General features: G+C 47.0%; 1 protein-coding gene across 5 annotated transcripts in view; it reads right to left on the bottom strand.

Annotated features, from left to right (window-relative positions):
• SMAD3 (SMAD family member 3) overlaps positions 1 to 18,959 on the bottom strand; it is a 75,572-nt gene that overhangs the window by 19,950 nt on the left and 36,663 nt on the right. For all 5 annotated transcript variants that reach the window (XM_085589032.1, XM_085589030.1, XM_085589029.1 and 2 more), the window contains one exon: positions 664 to 857. In XM_085589032.1, the coding sequence (XP_085445158.1) occupies positions 664 to 748 (85 nt within the window). In that variant the 5' untranslated portion in view covers positions 749 to 857. The remainder of the gene's footprint in view (positions 1 to 663; positions 858 to 18,959) is intronic.

Below are 18,959 nucleotides of genomic sequence, written 5' to 3'. Positions count from 1 at the left end.
CCCAGCTGGGAATGGGATAGGGCTTATCTGAGCACATCTGGTCTCTCTGCCCCCTTTCAGCTCTGCTTGAAATACCATTTAAGAGAGGGTGCACCCCACGGTTCCCAAGGAATGAGTTTCCCATAGGATGGGGCAGGCAGGTGGGATTAGCATAAACATCCTGCCTGGCTCTGCAGATCTGTGCTGACACGCAGCAGAAGCTCCTGCAGCTCCAGATCAAAGTCTGTTCCAGAGGCAGGAGGAGACTCCAGAACAGGAAGCTGGGAGCTGTTCTTAGACCCAGCTCAGCAGTTTATCCTTAATTTAACCCCAGCAGAGAGGGATGCACAGAACACTGCTACGGTTCCTTCTGTGCACACTGGGAACCTGCTCACTTGGATTTCATCAATTCCCAACCAAATTTCCCCCCTGAGTGCAGGTTCATAAATTATCCTACTCCACAGAGTAAGGGATTATCACCAATAACAGACCCACTGTGTGCCTGGGAATGCCCTCAGAGATGCCTCCTGCTGCAGGAGAGACTGAGCAGGGATCTCCTAGGAATGCCACTGGAGATGTCTCCTACTCCAGGAGAGGCTGGGGATGGCAGGGATCTCCTGGGAATGTCCCTGGAGATGCCTCCTGCTGCAGGAGAGGCTGGGGAGGGCAGGGCTGTGGTGGTACCTGGGGTCTCCACTCTCTGGTAGTGGTAGGGGTTGACACAGACTTCGTCCTTCTTCATGTTGAAGGCGAACTCGCACATCTCCATGGCGCGCAGCTCGTGGTGGCTGTGCAGGTCGGGCCAGCGCCACAGGCGGCAGTAGATGACGTGGGGGAGCCCCTTCCTGTGGGACACCTGCAGCCGCCCATCCAGGGACCTGCGGAGGAGCACACAGAGGTGCTGAGCCCAGGGTTAACAGCACGGGGCTGGTTCTAGCCCGGCATGGTCACCAACCAACGCCTGGCATGGTTAACAACCAACGCCCGGCATGGTCACCAACCAATGCCCGGCATGGTCACCAACCAGCGCCTGGCATGGTCACCAACCAACGCCTGGCATGGTCACCAACCAGCGCCTGGCATGATCAACCAACAAACACCCAGTATGGTCACCAACCAACACCTGGCATGGTCACCAACATCCAGCACGGTCACCAACAAACACCCGGCATGGTCACCAACCAACACCTGGCATGGTCACCAACAAAAACCCGGCATGGTCACCAACGAACACCTGGCATGGTCACCAACCAACACCCAGCACGGTCACCAACCAACACCCAGCATGGCCAACAACCAACACGCAACATGGTCACTAATGCCCAGTACAATCACCAACACCCGGCACGGTCACCAACACCCAGTGCTGCCAGGGAGCTGCTGGTGCCCATCCTCAGGGCAAGGATTTCCCTCCAAAAGCAGTAAAATCCTGGAATCCCAGCCTGCTTGGGGTTGGAAGGGATCTTAAAGCCCATCCAGTGCCACCCCTGCCATGGCAGGGACACCTTCCCCTGTCCCAGGTGCTCCCAGCCCTGTCCAGCCTGGCCTTGGGCACTGCCAGGGATCCAGGGGCAGCCCCAGCTGCTCTGGGAATTGCAGCCCAGCCCCTCCCAGGGAACAATTCCTCCTCACTATCCCAGCTAACCCCACCCTCATTCAGTCTGAAGCTATTCCCTGTGTCCTGTCCCTCCATCCCTCATCCCAAATCCCTCCCCAGCTCTCCTGGAGCCCCTTTAGGCACTGGATGAATTATCCTCAACAAAAAACATTTATTTCATGCAACAGCTCTGCTCTGGATTTACTCTTGGATATCTGGATTTTCAAATTGTTTCTTTACTATTTTATGGTTGATTAGGAGGCAGAGACAAAAGCTACAGCCAGTAAGGACATGACAATTCAGTGATACTCAAAACATTGACACATCCTAAACAAGCAGGGTTTGCACAGGTCTGAGCCATCTCTGCTGTGCTTGGAAAGGTGTTACATCTTAAAATGTCTCTTAATAAACCTGGACTTTTAAAGCACAGATGAATTTTCATTGTGACAAAATCAATATAGATATCATTTATGCACATTTATCTACTATGTCTATATAAAGTTCACAAATCTTACAAACAACCAAGACTTCCAGCTTCATTTTCCAAGTTGCAGCTTGAAAGCAAATAAAGAGGTTTTTTTACAGCATTGCTTATTTTTATTTTTTACATCTACCCTGTGTCTCGTCCAGCTTATTTTTTCACCTAATCCCATCCCCAACTCATAACAGCCTCTTCCTAGCAAACCTTCCCAGGAAGCAGGACAAGAGCTTTCAACTCCTCTGCAGCAGAGGAAAAAGCTGGAGCAGGGTCTCCTCCATCCTGGATGAATGGGAGCTGCCCCCAGGCACTTCCTTTGAAGTCCAGCCCTTCATTTCCCTTGCTTTTCCTAATGACCCAAATGAACCACTTCAGGGCTTTGCTGAAATGAAATATTTCTCTTTTTTAATTTGTCAAGGAGACAGAAAAATTAAGAAAATTGAAATTTTACTCGGAATTATTTCCCCTGGTTCTTTGTGTTGGCAGCCGAGTTAGAAAAACAAAATGAACCCAAAGCAAAACACACAAACAATTATCCCAAAGAGGCTGGGCTCATCTTGGCTGCCCTAAGAGAGTTTTCCCAAAAGCTCCTCTGGCAGAGCTCAGTACCACACACACCTTTGCAAACACTGCTACAACAACAAGGAAGGCAAAACACAACTGATTCCAGCCAAAATTGGGGAATATCCCCAGGGGCTACACCTGAGCTCCTGGGCAAGCTGGGAATTCTGGTGTTGATTTCACTGGAGCCAAGACTTCAGTGATGTGACCTCAGAACTAATCAGGTTAGAAAAACTTTTTTAAAAATACAGATGAAAATATTCACTGAATTTAGCAAAAGGAGAAGAGACAAGGAAGAAACCAGGGGTGCTCCTCCATCCCCCTCACCTTTGCCTGCTTGGCAGCATTTCTTGCATCCAGCGAGGAGAAAAGAGAAAAAAGAAGAGTCAGAGAGAATATTCCACTTATCTCAGCTGTGGGAAGTGTTACTCCTGCTCCCAGTCTCCAGCAGCACATGGACCCTGAGCAGCTGAGGTGGGGCGTTCACACAAAATGTGTTTGATTTTGGGGTTATTTCCAAGGATGGGGCTCTCCCTGCATTCCCCAAAAAACCAGCAGGGGTGGAAAAGCCCTTCCTGCCCCCAGGCCAGGCTCTGCCCACAGCACAGAGAGATGGAATTCCCTTATCTGAAGAGACTTTTTACAACCAGAGCCACCTGGTTTATTTTCAGATCCAGCAACCTCGCCCTCTCCCCTCCATTAGAGATAAGGTAAAAGGAATGATATTTCCCCAAAGCCCCCTGGGTTCCTTGGGTTTTTCTGGTTGGGAAATCTCTCCTCAGGTTCAAAACAGCATCTTGAAATGTGGCTGAGGAACAGGGCAGCTCCACTTCCTCCTGCTGTCCTGCCCCAACCCTCCAGGAGCATTTTCCTCAGCCCTCCAGGGGTGTTTTCTGCCAAGGAACAAACCCCTGGCGTGGCTGAGATGGGGCAGGAGATGAGAGGAGCCAACACTGCTCTGCCCAGGGCAGCCCCAGGGGTGCACAGCCATCCCATAATGATCTCCAGGGCACACACAACTTCTTCCCTCTCCCGGTCCTGTTCTGCAGCACGGGCTGATCCCAAAGCATCCCAGAGCTCAGCACATCCAGACTTTGTTAAAATTAACAGAATTTAACCCCAAATTTCCCTTGGGATGCTGAATTGTTCCTCCTTTTTACCTTTCCTTGACCCAGCCTGGGCTGAGCAGCTCTCCCTGCACAACTTCCTTGAAACATTTATTATTCCATATTATTTAACGGGATTGCTTTGGAAATTACTGATATTTTTTTGATTTTTCCCTGAAAAAACAGCATAATTTCTGTTTTGTCAGCCAAGTATTCACTGCACGGAGTCCTAGAGAACCAAAAACCCTTCAGGCTGAGCACCTTTAGGATGGATCCATCCTTAAAAGCCATTTTTGAGGGAAATTTATCACACCAAGCTGCCTCTCCAAGGCCAAAAGCTGCTCAAAGAGCAAAGGGCAATGGTGAGGATTTAATGGCAAAAACAGGGAGGGGAGGGAAAAAAATGACAGCAACATTGAGGCTTTATTTTTAAACAATCTGTCTGAATTAGGCAGGAGAACATTGCACAATCTGAATTTGATTTCCAGGCCTGATTGGGTTTTTTTTTTCTGCCTCTTTGGGGTTTGTTGTTGTTGGGGTTTTTCTGTTGGGTTTGTTTTGTGGTTGCTTTTTTTAACTGTATTTAATTTGTAAGAACCTGGATTGCGAAAGACAAAAAACCCACCCCACGTTCTGAAAGAGTTTGGTTGTTTTATTTGTTCCTCTTTGAGCATTTTGCAGCTATCTTTAGATAGATACTGAAACTCTTCCTTGCACCCATTCTCCTGCTTTAAAAACAAAGCTGAAATCAGGGGTGCATAAACCAGGAGTGCAAATTAAGGAAAGTGATCTAAGCAATCAAATAGTTTTGCCCAGGTTGGAAAAATTCAGATTTCCTCCATTAGAGATCCAATCCCTTCCCCATCAGTTTTATATCCCTGTCGTTAATCTTGCAAGAGACCAAAATTCCTGAAAAACTCAAGTATGCAGTAACATCAGTGTGTGCAAAAAAGGGAAAGAAGGAAAAAAAGGAAGAAAAATTGAAATTGTTCACTTTAAAAACCACGAGCAGGAGTTGGTTTTTAAACCCATGACTAATAAGTTGCCTGTTGCTCTAAAATTCACCAAGAACTGTGGCCACGGGCTGTGATTTTTCTCCTGAACACAGAACATGGTAAGTGGTTCCTTACTGGCCCCGCATCTGGGCTGCAGCAGGGAAATTAGGATTTATTCTTGTAGCAGAATCTGGCTGTTGTGTGCAGAGCTCTGTCATATCCACAGGGCTTCACTGAGCACTTGGATAAAATCTCAACTTTCCCTCAACAGCGGCCAAACCAACAAGAGGGAATAAAAAAATGACCCACACAGCACATTTGTAACTCCAAAGCTGATCCTTTGCCATCTCTTTCCCCTCAATTTGCTCAGCATCGCTGAATTTTCCAATTTCTGGGGCACTTTTAACAGGGCTGTCATTCAAGGTCTGGAAAAAGAAGTTCCCTGTGTCAAACTGAGGTTTGCAATGTGCTGCCAGAGAGGAAACTAATAATTAACACTCCTGTTTAAAATATATAAAAGATTAAAACAATTAATAAATGTGTAATTTTCAGCATATGTCTACGGAGAGGAAAGTTTTTACAACCTCGAAATGAATGGAGTTAAAGGATTTTCCCAAAGCAAAAGAAAAGTTTGTTGCAGAGCAAGACCAGGAGAGAAGAATGAATTTCTCCCTCAATACTCCCAATAATCCCCCCTATTTTTTGCTGGTAACTCTTTTTTTTTTTTTTTTTCCTTCCCACTAAAATCCTCTTTTGGATTTGGAGGGAAACCACACATCCTTTACAAAACAACCCACAGCATCAGGTAAAGAGAAATTCACGTTTTCTTCCGGTGCTGCAGAATTCCTCCGCTCAAATCTCGTTTGCTCAGGGTTTGCAGAGGAGCTGATAATAGCAAAAAATTATCAATGTTTCTTGTGTAAATGGTTTTTTACCTGCCCATTTCCATCCCAGTCTTTGCAGCCTCCCCTTCCCCCTCTGCAGAGCTGCAGAAGTCCAGCGCTGGGAGTTGATGTCAGGATCAGATTATGACAGCATGAGTCATTTATTAAGATTCCAGTAAGCTCTTTAGCAGGTGCCTTGAGACCGTATTTTTCAGAGTCTAATTTCACATTCAGACATAAGTACATTTTATTGGTTTACCATAAACTCTCTGCCCATTGTTGCTGCTCCACAGAGCCTTGTCCCCCTTCCACTCTCAGTTTAATTCAGATTTCTTTAAAGCTACGGAGAGATCTCATTTTCTCATCTATCATCACCTATTTTTTCTCCTGTATTTTTTACAGATCTCTGTTATTTACAACCCTTCCGTTTCTGCCCCAGCTACAGGATATTGGTTGGTGGCTACCAAACCCAGCTCCCTCTCCTCTATTTTTAGCCATTTTGTAATTTTATGCCACTCCATTTCCTTCAGCCCCTCCTCTTCCTGATAGCCAGGAGCACAGATAAATAAGATACCCCAGAGACCCAAGCACACATCCTCCTACCCCAGAAAAGACAGAATGTATCCTAATGCTTAATTAAGGCTTAATCAAAAACCCACATTCTAATATACATTCCAATGTTTCTTCCTTTTCTCCATAGAAAATAAGGGGTGCAAGTGGAATTTGAGGCTGTGTTTCTGAAGGTATTGCATCCCTGGTACCTCTAAATGTGAAATCCACTTTTTCTAAGCACTCCTGGTACTTTTATTTATTCCAGCAAAGTTTATTGGCCCAAATCTGTGTCAGACTCATTGAAATGTATTTGTGCTTGAGCCTTAAGGGTGCAGGGAGTGGACACAGGAGAGATTTCTGAACGTGCCTTTTTGAAAAGTCATTTATCAGAGCTCGTCATTTCTTCCCAGAATCCCGTATTCAACTCCAGAGCTGAAATCCAAAACCCAACAGACTTTCATCCAAGCAAAGCAGCCACTTCCCCTCTCCCAGGAGACTCCAGACATCCTGATGGGGCCGTGGGCTTGCACGGGCAGGGCACTTCCAGGAGGAGAAAAGGGATGGATGGAAATGCCAAGGAAATTCAGATCACCTTCTATAGCCCAGAGTGCATCCAAAACAAAAGCATTTCAAGGGGGACTGAATTAATGAAGAAAAATGCAATAAAAGCTGCTGTAAAACTCAGTTATTCTGTCAGCCTCCATGGTACGTACACTGATTTACAAGTAATATCCAGTTTCTATGTGCATCTTCTTGATGCTGCAGGGGAAAAAAACGCTCCTATTTTCACTGAAATCAAGAGAGTTCTGCAAATCAGCATCAGTTGTTGATATAACCCAGATAAACCAGAGCAAGAGAACCCAGGAAAGAAAGGAAAAAGAAACTCATGTGCTGCACAGTGCTTGGACAGAAGCCTCACACCAAGAGCTGCTGCCCCAAATATGTGTGTGCTAACAAAAGCAAAAGGAGTTATCCAAGGGAGAGGGGAAAAATGACAGTTTTAAGACCTTGGCCTCCCCTTCACAATATATACAATTCCCAGTGCCTTCAACAGAACCTTCATATAAATACCAGAGTCGGAACTGGCTCCTCAGACAAATGTTTGTGCATTCTATCAAGTTGGGACAAAGCCAGCATTTCTTATGGAAACATTTCTGGTGGTCCTGGACAAAGAACATGTTTACTTTATAGCAGATATAGCTAAAAATACATTGTGCTCCAGCCTCCAATTATCTTGTTTGGAATAGTTTGAGGCTACTCGAGGTTCGTTGCTGTTATTTTCTTTATTATACAGTGAAAACGTTGCTGCTTTTCCTGTAATTTGAAAAGCAGCTATTTGCAGGTTTGCCCATCTGCGTTTGGACCTCCCCCGCAGGGATAATGAGATCCAGGGTGAAATTTTCCAGAGTGCCCATCTCCCGTTTTCAAAAGCAACTTAAGGCAGAGATCAGTGCTCTGCTGGAATTACAGAGGCCTTTTAAGTCTTCCCTTAATCCCACTGGATCTGCGTTCTGCTGCTTTTCAAGTGGGGTTAGCAGCCGCTCACACATGTAATTATTTGCACAACCAGTAGCAATTAACAGCACACCACAAACAAGGGGACCTGGTCCCACAGACTTCCTGCAGCCTCCTCCCCAGGGATGTCCCACACCTGAGGGGACCTGGTCTCCTTGAAATAAAACCCAGCTTGCTTACTGAAATCCTCCTGGGTTCCTCACAGCGCTTTTCCCAAGGAATTCTTTACCCAGCTCTGTATTCCAAGGGAGCATTCCCAGCTCCAGTGAATCACTTGTGGGTGAATCACTTCCCATGTGCTTCATCCCGGAGCGATTCCCACAGGCTTCCCCCTAAGCGGGATGACACAGAGCGACCCAAGCAAAGCCCGGAGTTTCCAGCAGGACTCCACACAAGGTGTGTGCTGAGGTGAAAAGGGTACTGCAAGCAGGCTCTGCTCATTCTACAGCTCTGAGCAGCCCCGTTGTGAGTCACCAGCCACGCAGGAACAATCCGGCCCCAAAACCAGCCCAAAAAAATGGGATGTCTTTGGGGAGTGCTGCAGATTTCAGATGGAGCTGCTCATTAAAAGCTCACCCGAGTTAATATTGAACAGTCCCTTCTGTTGGTGACTGCCAGTGAAATCAGTGTTGGCTGTGTTTGGAGGAAGCATTTTGGAAACTCCTCTGTCTCATAATCAGCTTTTACAGCACCTCTGAGGAGGCTGAGGGCAGACAGGAGGTGCTGCTGTTTTTTGGGGTTATTATTCTGATCTATTCTTACAATAAGAAAAAAGGGTTCTCTGGACCAGAGAGGTGGAAGAAGCTTCAGCTGAAATATTTTTTTTCCCCCACCTCAAGCTCTCAGCAGCAAAAAGGAAGCTGTGTATGGGGCCTACCTGAAAGGTTCCTTTCTTCCTGTGACTCTCCAGAGCAGGGGCAATGGCTGTTTTCACTCGCAGCAGAAGTCACTCCCTCAGCCACCTCCTCCAGCCAAGATAATTATCTTATTCATGGAAGCCAAATTCTGCCTCCCTAAATTACAGATTATGTTTTAAAAAAACTTGAAAAACTTTGAGAAAAGGAGGGGGAGAAATATCTTATCTTCCCCATGCTGCGAGACACGAGGAATTCTCTGCTTGCCTACGATGTGATTTTTCCACATTTGCTGCTGTCTGGATGCCCCATTTCCCTCTGTCCTTCACTCTTCCCTGCCCTGGTGCTCCTGGGTGTGTAATTCCAAAGCTGAGCTCTGACTAATGCAGGATGTGTGGGAGAGCAGCTCCATGAATAAGAGCTCTCCAAAGCACCAGGATCACGCTAAGTCACTCTTATCACCCAAACAGGATCTCCAGCGTGTGTGTGCACAGGGACCTTCCTCTCAGGGTTTCATCACTGCTATTGCTCCGTGGAAATCCAGCTGGGGTGACAGAAAATGCAGCAGGAAAAAGCAAGTGGCTAAAATCAACATAAACAAATACCTTATTTTCATGTAAATGTCAGTAGTAATAAAAGCTTGAGGCAAGAAGTGATTAAAGAACAGTCCAGAAAAAAACCCAGCATGAAAACAAGTCACCTTTCAACCACCACAGGACGCAGAACTGTTCCCAAATGAGATGTTTTTCAAAAGTTTTCCATGAGGTGTCCATTACGAACAGCTGAAAATATCAACTGCATCCAAACTCACATTTAAGGAACAGAGAGCCATTTCAGGTACCTTTCCTGTAGCCAGCTCCCCCTTCCCCCCCTCCAAACTCCAAAGAATATTTGATATTCATGTCCTGAGAACCTCACTGGATAAATGCTTAAACACTGAGCTTAAACCAGATCTGGAGCTTGCCAAGGAGAGGGAATGAGGAGGGAAGCAGACTTACAGGTAAATATTAGTTTGTACTTGAAAAAGCCAGAGCACATTTTGAAGCTGCTTTTGATTTTCAAGCCAACCTCTGTCAACCACTGGAAGGCCAAGGTGACACAGGGGGACAAACACCAGGCAGCTGCTCTGGGGGGACAGTGACACAGGAAGGCAAATGATGGAAAACAACCAGCAGAATTGCAGAAAAAAGGGATGTTTTCCTTCCTCATTTCCTTTCTGGCCCCTCTTGGCTGGTGCCAGGCACACAGAGGTGGGCTGGGCTGTGCAGGGGCACTTCTGGCACTGCCCAGAGGGGCAGGGAATGCTGTTTGGGAATGCCCTCCTCCTCTCTGCCCCACACAGCCCTCTCATCTTCCTGGGCAATAATGCCAGAGAAAAACTCTGGAAGTTCTTTGGAGAGATCCCCCCTGATCTGACGGGGAATCCAGAGAAGACAAAACAATTCCCAGTTCTTCAAACCCTCCCGTGTTTTCAGCATTCTGCAAGTGCACAAATAGATTTGTCCAGCTCTGGGGTGCAGCCAGGATGAGAAGGACACCAAAGCCCTGCGTGGCAGCCAACACCAACATCCCAGCACTCTGATGGCACCATGAGACCACCACCCCTCAGTCCAAACCAAAGCTCTGGGGGCACTTCTGAGCGAGCCATAATCACTGTGCAGATGAAATGCAGACAGGAGCCAGACCACCACCCAGCTCCTCTAAACCAACACGATGAGGCACAGGGGGGTAAAGCTCAATTATGGCCTTTTTCTGGCTCCTCTGGAGCAGCAAAATGCACTTGCTGGGTGCCTGGGTCAGCAGTGACTCAGAGGACAGAGGGCTTTCCATTGAATCATCCACAGGGTTTTAAGCACCCTCCAGGTCCTGTTGGTGGGAGATGTCTCACTACCTACACCTTCCCTAAATACTGCCTGGGCTGTCCAGGGCAGGAGAGTGAGGGACACAGCCCAAACCAAGGATGCAAAAGAGCAGGAATGCTCTGGGAATACCTGGATGCTCAAAAAGGAATAATGGGCAAACACACTACGCAAAGATAGGGAAACAATGGGATAAGTCACAAATATTTGACTTCACAAGTCAAGACAGTTTTCTTTCCCCTCCCCTCGTGACTAAGCCTTTGGTCCACACACCCACTCCATCCTCAAAAAAACAACTCTACAAATGTGATTGCTCTAAAACACACAGAGGCAGTGACCAAGCACCCTCCCCCTCACAGCACTCAGCCTATTTACTAAGAGTCTGCTCTGTTTGAAACAGGATCCACCTCCCCCTCTCAATGAGACATTAAACACCAGCAAGTCCAACCTCTCCCCACTTCCCTTATCCCATTCCCAAACCTCCAGCTCTGCAGACAACATCCTTCTCCCAGCTGAACTTGCTGCAATCACTCCTAGCTGCTGCCAGGGGAAGGCCCCTGCAGTGTGCAGTGTGCCAGCTGATCCCAAACCAGCACTCCAACCCGTGCCAAGGGCTGTGCCAGGACAGCACTGGCAGCTCCATGTTCTGCATTCAACACCCCCGAGCTCAAGCTCTGTGCCGGGCCTTAACGGGTTAAACTGCTAGAGGAGAGATTTGGATTTGACATAAGGAAAGAATTCCTGCCTGTGAGGGTGGGCAGGACCTGGCACAGGTGCCCAGAGCAGCTGGGGCTGCCCCTGGATCCCTGGAATGTCCCAGGCCAGGCTGGACAGGGCTGGGAGCACCTGGGGCAGTGGAAGGTGTCCCTGCCATGGCAGGGGGGGAATGGGGTGGGATTTAAGGTCCCTTCCCACCCAAACCTTTCTGTTATTCTCTGATTCTGCACCTCACCTGTACTGTGCCTCCGTGTGCTGCCCCAGCAGTGCTAGGGAATGGCAAAGGCACTGTCTGCACCTGCAGCCAGAAGCCCCAGGTTCAGCCCCATCCAGGTCCAGACTCACTGCATCAAACTTTACCCTAGAAACTACTCACCATCCACACCACTGCTCCAGACCACCCCCAGCAGCCTTCCCAGCCATTTTCTGTTCAATACATTTTCTTATACAAAAGTCAAAGGAAAAACAAAACCAAAAATCCAAGCTTCTGAAGCAAGTGAAGACCTAACCCTTCTTTTTCCTTTTAGCAACTAAAACAACTTGCCTGTCCTTATGTCATCCCAGCTAATCTCTTCCTCCTCTCTGGCACATCAGATAAATATCTTGTTCCTCCAACCCATCAGAAAACACAGCTGCTAAAATTATCACTCTGACCCATCAATCACCCTTCCTCTCTCACATTGTCCCTTATCTTCTCGGAGGTATGAAGTTCAAAACCTTGTCCTCGAGGCACTCCAGCCCTCTTTTATAACACACTTGAGAGCTCATACCAACAGCAGCTTGTCCCAAACTCCTTGTCCAGACTGGGCATCCCCCAAATGCTTCCCTCTGGCTTCTCCTTCCCTCCCACCTGGGCCCCTCTCCCTGCTTTTGGCAGCTTTCAGCATTACAGTGGTGTAGAAATTCCTTCCAACCCTGAAGAGATGGGAGGATGATCCTTCACCATCTCGTTTCCTTGGGAAGGCTGATTAAACTGAGAGCACCAACCAGGATCAACACGATGCAAGCAGACAAAAAGGTTTGCAGGGAGCAGAAAGTGCAAAATTATTGAAGTAATTAATACAGCCCGTGGTTACAGTTTTCCCTGGATATTCCCAGGAGTGCTGCCTTACATCTCTGAGCCTGCCAGCTTCTCAGTACAGGGACTGTCTGTATTTTTTCCCCTCTTCTAAAGTAATAAGCACGTTCTTGGCAGCTAAATTATTAATAAGGAACAAATGGTAATTGATTTATAGATGAGCCTGAAAAAGAGGGTTTGTCTTCTTCAGTCTTTTAAGTCACCATGGCCACAAGCCTTTGTGCTGGTTCTATCCCCTCCGAAATGTCCCACCCAGACCTGTAATGCAGCACATCCAGCTCCAAATGATCTGTGGTTGTGTGACCCCTTCACCTCTGTTGTATCTGACCACTGAGCAGATATTGCAAAACAGAAACAAAATGTTCATTGTTCATCCTGTCTCCCTCTCTTCTCAGCCGGCAAGAAAAAGCTTAATTGGATTAGTTCTTAAGATTTTATTTTTACCCATTGTGAGCTTGTGAGAAAAAAAAAAAATACTCATGGAAAAGATGAGTTTTGAATCCAGCCTTTGAATATGCTGAGCTTGGGGAATTAGCTCTCAGTGCTGGTGGAAAGTTCCACAGTTCTGGCCCAGGACTTCACAGCAGAAGTCTCCATCCTGCTCCTCAAGCACGACTCACTCCCATTTCAGCTGCAGCACTCGCAGCAGCAATCTGTGCTCCCATTCTGACCTGGGGATCTCCGGGAAGGTCCTTCCCCTGCACGGACCTGGCTGAGGCAGCAGGAGCAGAGCAGCTCATTTATTCTAATTACACACAGCCTCCCCTGCTTTCACAGCACTCCCCACAAGTTGTTTAGCAGCCAGCCTGCCACAAACTCAACCTTTCTGAGGCAGAGCCATGCTTTACTGAAAGCAACCCAAAGTTTGTTTCTAGAAACATTATGGAGATGACATGCAAAACACACAGCACTGCTGCTTAAAGGCTGGCTGCATCCCAAACAATGGCAGCTCTTCCACGAGGCAAAAACAGACCTTCAAAGGCTTGTGGGCAAATATACTGTCACTGAATATTTTGTCATGGAAGCAAGAGCCTAAAAATATCCCAGGAGCAGATAATGCAGTGAGACAGCGCGGCTCACATCCTGCCTGCCTCTGTAAACAGCCGGTGTGAGCTGCCACCATTGTGCAAATCAGGCCACCCCGACCAGAAAGTAGGACAGGGGTTTGAGACCTCCTGCTCCTCCATCCCATTGCCCTGTGCTCCTCCTGCCTCCATCCCAGAGCCTCCTGCTCCTCCATCCCAGAGCCCAGTGCTCCTCCTGCCTCCATCCCAGAGCCCTGTGCTCCTCCATCCCAGAGCCCTGTGCTCCTCCAGCCTCCATTCCAGAGCCCTGTGCTCCTCCATCCCAGAGCCCTGTGCTCCTCCAGCCTCCATCCCAGAGCCTCCTGCTCCTCCATCCCAGAGCCCTGTGCTCCTCCTGCTCCTCCATTCCAGAGCCTCCTGCTCCTCCATCCCAGAGCCCTGTGTTCCTCCAGCCTCCATCCCAGAGCCTCCTGCTCCTCCATTCCAGAGCCCTGTGCTCCTCCTGCCTCCATCCCAGAGCCTCCTGCTCCTCCATCCCAGAGCTCTGTGCTCCTCCATCCCAGAGCCCTGTGTTCCTCCAGCCTCCATCCCAGAGCCTCCTGCTCCTCCTTCTCCTCCATCCCAGAGCCTCCTGCTCCTCCATCCCAGAGCCCTGTGTTCCTCCAGCCTCCATCCCAGAGCCCTGTGCTCCTCCATCCCAGAGCCCTGTGCTCCTCCTGCTCCTCCATCCCAGAGCCTCCTGCTCCTCCATCCCAGAGCCCTGTGCTCCTCCATTCCAGAGCCTCCTGCTCCTCCATCCCAGAGCCCTGTGCTCCTCCATCCCCACCCCACAACTTCCACTCCGTTTCCCCCAGTGCTGGGAAGCTCTGGTGGCAGTGTGGCTGGGTTGTCTCAGGAATTGGGAGAGGTGAGGAAGGAGCACTTTGGGGTCCCATCTCTGCACCACGTCCTGCCCACAGCAGGAAACCCAGCCTGGGCATGTGCTGATTCACCACAGGGCTGTAATGCTGAAAATACTTCTTCTTCTCCTCCTCCTCCCTGCCAGGGAAGGGCTGTTGGGTATCTCCTTTCTCTCAGCACAAATCAAAGATAAAACATGAGTGCCCTGGATAACTGGAATACATCATATTCTGCATTCCTGACTCCCATTTGCAATATTTGGGCTTGAAGGGGAAAATATTTTGTTTAGTATAAATGAGAGAATGGTAAAAACCACGCCAAGTAGAAAAAAGTGAGGCTCTGGGCACACAGTTCTCCAACAGAGCAAAGTGAGATGAATTTCTCGTTCTAGCACATAAAGCTTAGCTGGATTTGGTAATTAAAGCCAAGTTCTCAAAATCTTCAGGTGCTTTTTAAATGTTTTATCCTTTTCAAAATTGTCCCCATTGCTCTCAATGTTTTTCTGTAAATACAAGTGGCAGCTCCCTGCTGTGCAAGTGTACAAGGACTCTGGAAACACTCCAGGAGTTCCAACACCACAAAAATAGATGTCAAAACTTGAAATCATTAATACAGTTATGCATAACCACCCGCACGGGCAGAACCCAGGAGCATTCAGACACTTAAAATCTGTGCTCAGAACCTCCCCTGTGCCCAGAGGTGTGGAAAGCTCTCGGGTGGAAGAGGGTGTCCAGCAGGGCAAACAGAAGCAGCCTCCCCAAACCTGCGAGGTTTGCTTCCTCGCAGCAGAGCTCTGCAGCTGAACCTGTGTGATTTGCACACGGAATAAATCCAGGGAATTCCATTCCAGCCCTTCACACCCTGCCTCTTGAGGATGCCGGATTGTTTGATGGCAGCACCCGCTAATGCCCCTAAACCCCAAGCAAATATCAGAAATATCAGGGTTACCACACAACCAGCAGGGAGAAGCAAGTCCCTGAGGCAGGAATCTCCATTCCAGCAGGATGAGCAGGTAAGCAGACGGACAAACAGGAAGGAGCAGTTATCCCAGGAGCGGCTCCTGTGCCAGGCTGTGAATGGCTTCGTGGGGAAAAGAAATCAAAACCATCCCCATCCCATTCTTCCCGCAGCGATTAATCACATTTCACTTTCAAAACACGGGTGCTGAAGTCCAGGTGAGCAAATCCTGGGAAATACACGGTTTCTTTTTACAGGCAGGGAAAGGAAAGAGGGGGGAATACATGCTAAGAACTAAAAATATATGGGTTTTTTTTCTGAAAATCAGAGTGGCATCAGGAAGGGAAGGCTGTGGGGAAATGTGTACATGAGTAAAGCAAAGGGCACCAGTCCTTTCTGCTTTCCTCTGCTGATCGCCCTTGATAAATTATCATGACTCTTTAGGGATTCTTTCAAAATCTGCTTTTAATTATTTACTCGTATTTTTTAGGAAGATAAGATTGTCTCTGCCTTTGAAATGTCCACAATGGCCACACCCTCTCACATAGAAGGATTTCACTGCTGTAAAAGCTCTGGCTGCTCAGCCAGCTACTAATTAGTAATAAAAAAAGCAACATGGATGGCTGCAAGAGGCACGGATATGGAAACTACGTTAAAAAGTGGCATTGGGGTTTTTTGAGGACTTGATGTTAAGAATAAAATAAAAATAAATGAAAAAGTGAAATAAAATGAAATTAAAAGTAAAATTTAAAATAAAATTTAAAAAGAGAAAATGAAAAAATGAAGTAAATAAAGTAAAATAAAATAAATATAAATATAATAAATAAAAATTAAATAAAAATAAAATGAAATAAATATAAATATAAATATAAATATAAATATAAATATAAATATAAATATAAATATAAAAAGATAAAAAATAAAATAAAATAAAATAAAATAAAATAAAATAAAATAAAATAAAATAAAATAAAATAAAATAAAATAAAATCTGGAGCAGGGCCAGGGTGCTCACTGGGGGAATGTCTCCTGACCAAGGCTGCTGCATTTCTGACTCACAAGTGAAGGTGCATCCAGCGGCTGTGTCAGGTGCTGGCTTGGCAAAAGCATTTCCTGCTAATGGCCTCTTAATTGTTTTCTGCCAGCCGTGAGCCGTTCCGCAGGGCTGTGGAGGCAGGAATTGGGAGTGCTGGGGCCATTTGTCACCGGCTGTGGAGCAGCAGCCACCTGCCACCCTGCCAGGAACGACCCCTCCTCACCCACCCTGGCATCCCACTGCTGCCCCAGTTTGGATTTTGTATTTTCACATTCTGAGCTGATTTAGCGTGTGGGTCTGGGCTCCACATCAGGGGATGCTGAGCTCTGTGCACAGAGCAGAGACAAAACAATTCCTGCTCCAGCTGGGCACCAAGGACAATGATCCAAACCTCAGCCCAGGAGCACAAACACCGTGGGCTGGAGAGAGAAAAACAAGAAGAGACTTCATAACTTAAAGCTGGAATTGGATAATGAACTCCAAGGTGCCAATGGAGCAGAACTGATCCCAGGGAGAGCCCTGGGAGTGCTCGTGCATTTTGGGACCATTTTGGGACCATTTTGGTTCCTCCTGGGGCAGCCCTGGCTGGGCTCTGGTGCTGCCCAAGGTGGATCCATGGAGGAGATCCTTGAATAAATCCCTGCTTTGTTCTGTGACTCTGCCCAGCCTTCCCAAGGCATCAGCAGAAGCCTTGGAATGTGTGGGCATTGCTGGACTTGGTGCACCAGCTCCATGAATTTAACTTTCAGTCAAAGCCTGAACTCAGAGGGTCCTGCACAATTCCTGGATGGAGGCAGAGCTTTGCTGTGCTCAGTTAGGATGAAAGAGACTTTGAAATCTTAGAACACTGCTGTTCTCTTAGATAATGAAGTGTTTTAACAAATAAAAATAACATTTTATTTCAGCCCCAGCAGGCAGTGCTGTCTGAGGTATCTCAAGGCAATAGCTATGAATTCTGATTTAAAGGGAACATTCACCCCGCTCTGCTCTAAGTCTATCTGAATAAAAGCCAACTTATTTAGCATTTTGCTTCCTGCTGCAAAGATTCCACTGTTGTAGGGCTGGCCTGTGAGATGAGGAAAAACAACATGGAATATCATGTGTCACTTCCTTTTCATCCCATGCAAACCTGGGCTCAGCTCAGGGGTGGGGACAGGCACCCTCCCTTCACCTCAGCTTTCAGGCACAATAAATTAACAAGGGTGGGCCTCCACTCAAAGCAACTTCTCTTTAAAGCTCTGTATTCATCAAATCCCTTCAGAACAAATTCATTTGAATGTATTTAATTTTACTTGGAGACTGATAATTGCTCGAGTGGATTGCATCATCTTCACTAAAACAGTAATGTCTTTTAAGTTTCTTTTTAGTAGCTGCCTCAGACATGCCTTAGATAATTTTGTTGGCCAACTGAGGACTAATGCAAGACATATTCTATGAATAAATGCATTTCCAGAGCCTCAGTCTCAGAAGGTGATTTTGCAAATGGCCAAGGAGAAGTGCCTGCTTTGAAGTGTTCCTGGAACTTAAACCACTGATCAAATTCTACCAAAAAAGGCTCAGAGAAATGTTACTTCAGACTGGGTTTATCTTTCCTATAAATGCAAACTACTGCATTAAAACCAGAACTTTCCTCTATTAAATGTGCACTTTCACAGCTTGGGAGTATTTAACTGAGGTGCTTAAAGTCAACATTTCATTTTCTTTCTTGGAACAGTTGAAAAAAAACTTAAAGCCAAAGTTTTCACTGGATGGAAAAGGAAACTCCAAATGTCTTTTCCCTAAAAATGAAGGATGAATTTGCACCAGTGACACAGAGTTAACACCACTCCAGCCTGCTTTGCCCTAGAAAGGATTTCCCAACCTGCAGCCTCCTGTTTTCCTTATCCAAAAGGCTCCTGATGTTTTCCCCTTGCCCGAGGATCCAGAGATTTCTGCCCTGCTGGTGGAAATCATTGCACAAGGTCCATGGAAAGGGGAAAAGAGACTTTTTGAGCTCTCTGGGAGCCTCTGGGCACTGCCCAAACCCCCAGCAGGGCATTTACTCTCTCGTTTCAACACGTTTAATTTGATTGTGCACCTCCTGTAGCAATCCTGGCCCCAGCTGGGTTTGTACTTCACCACTGAAATCCCAGAGTACTCAGCCCAAAATTCAGCACAGCAGAAAAGGCACCACATTCATCCTCTCACAGCACTCTAAAAACAGTCTGGTGGATATTTTGGGGAGGGAACAGAAAGTGGAGCCTGGTACACAGAAGGATTCATTAAATTTCTTTTCTAAAATTATTTTGTTCTGCTTTGTCACAACATTAAACCTGTTTGACTTACACTTTACGCAGAATGTTTACAACACGTGTGGGCAAATTTCATGATATATATCTGTCAAACTTGATTACTTTCACACAGAGATTCCTTTAAGATATTCCTTTTCCAACAGCAAAAATCCCATTTGCACAAAGCTCCAGAATGGCACTGCTGGCTGGTGTTAATGCACACTGAGCCCTTGCACTGCTTCAAGGAGAACCTTTAAAAAACCCACCAAGGGAAGCCACAAAAATACACCAAAGCAGCTCAAAACTCAGCAGATCACAAGTTTAGATCAGCAGGCATTTCAAAGAAAGCACACGACCGTGCTGCCAGCTCGCTCTCCGTGGAACATTTTGTTTTACAACGAGGCTGTTTTCTCCTGTCAGGATCACAGGAACCCTCAGAGGTGTCAGCACTGCACAAAGAGGCTGCCAGGAGGACAGGAGGTTTTCAAACACCTCCTCAGGGAAAAGCCACCTGGGCCCCTTCCAGGCTGGTGCAACAGTGCCGTTACTCCACCTCTGATGGCATTATTATTCCTTGGGCACACTCTCATTTTGCT

The sequence above is a fragment of the Lonchura striata genome, chromosome 10 (genome assembly GCF_050655825.1).
Source record: "Lonchura striata isolate lonStrDom1 chromosome 10, ASM5065582v1, whole genome shotgun sequence".
Taxonomy (NCBI): Eukaryota; Metazoa; Chordata; class Aves; order Passeriformes; family Estrildidae; genus Lonchura; species Lonchura striata.
This window is presented reverse-complemented; position numbering and strand designations above follow the sequence as displayed.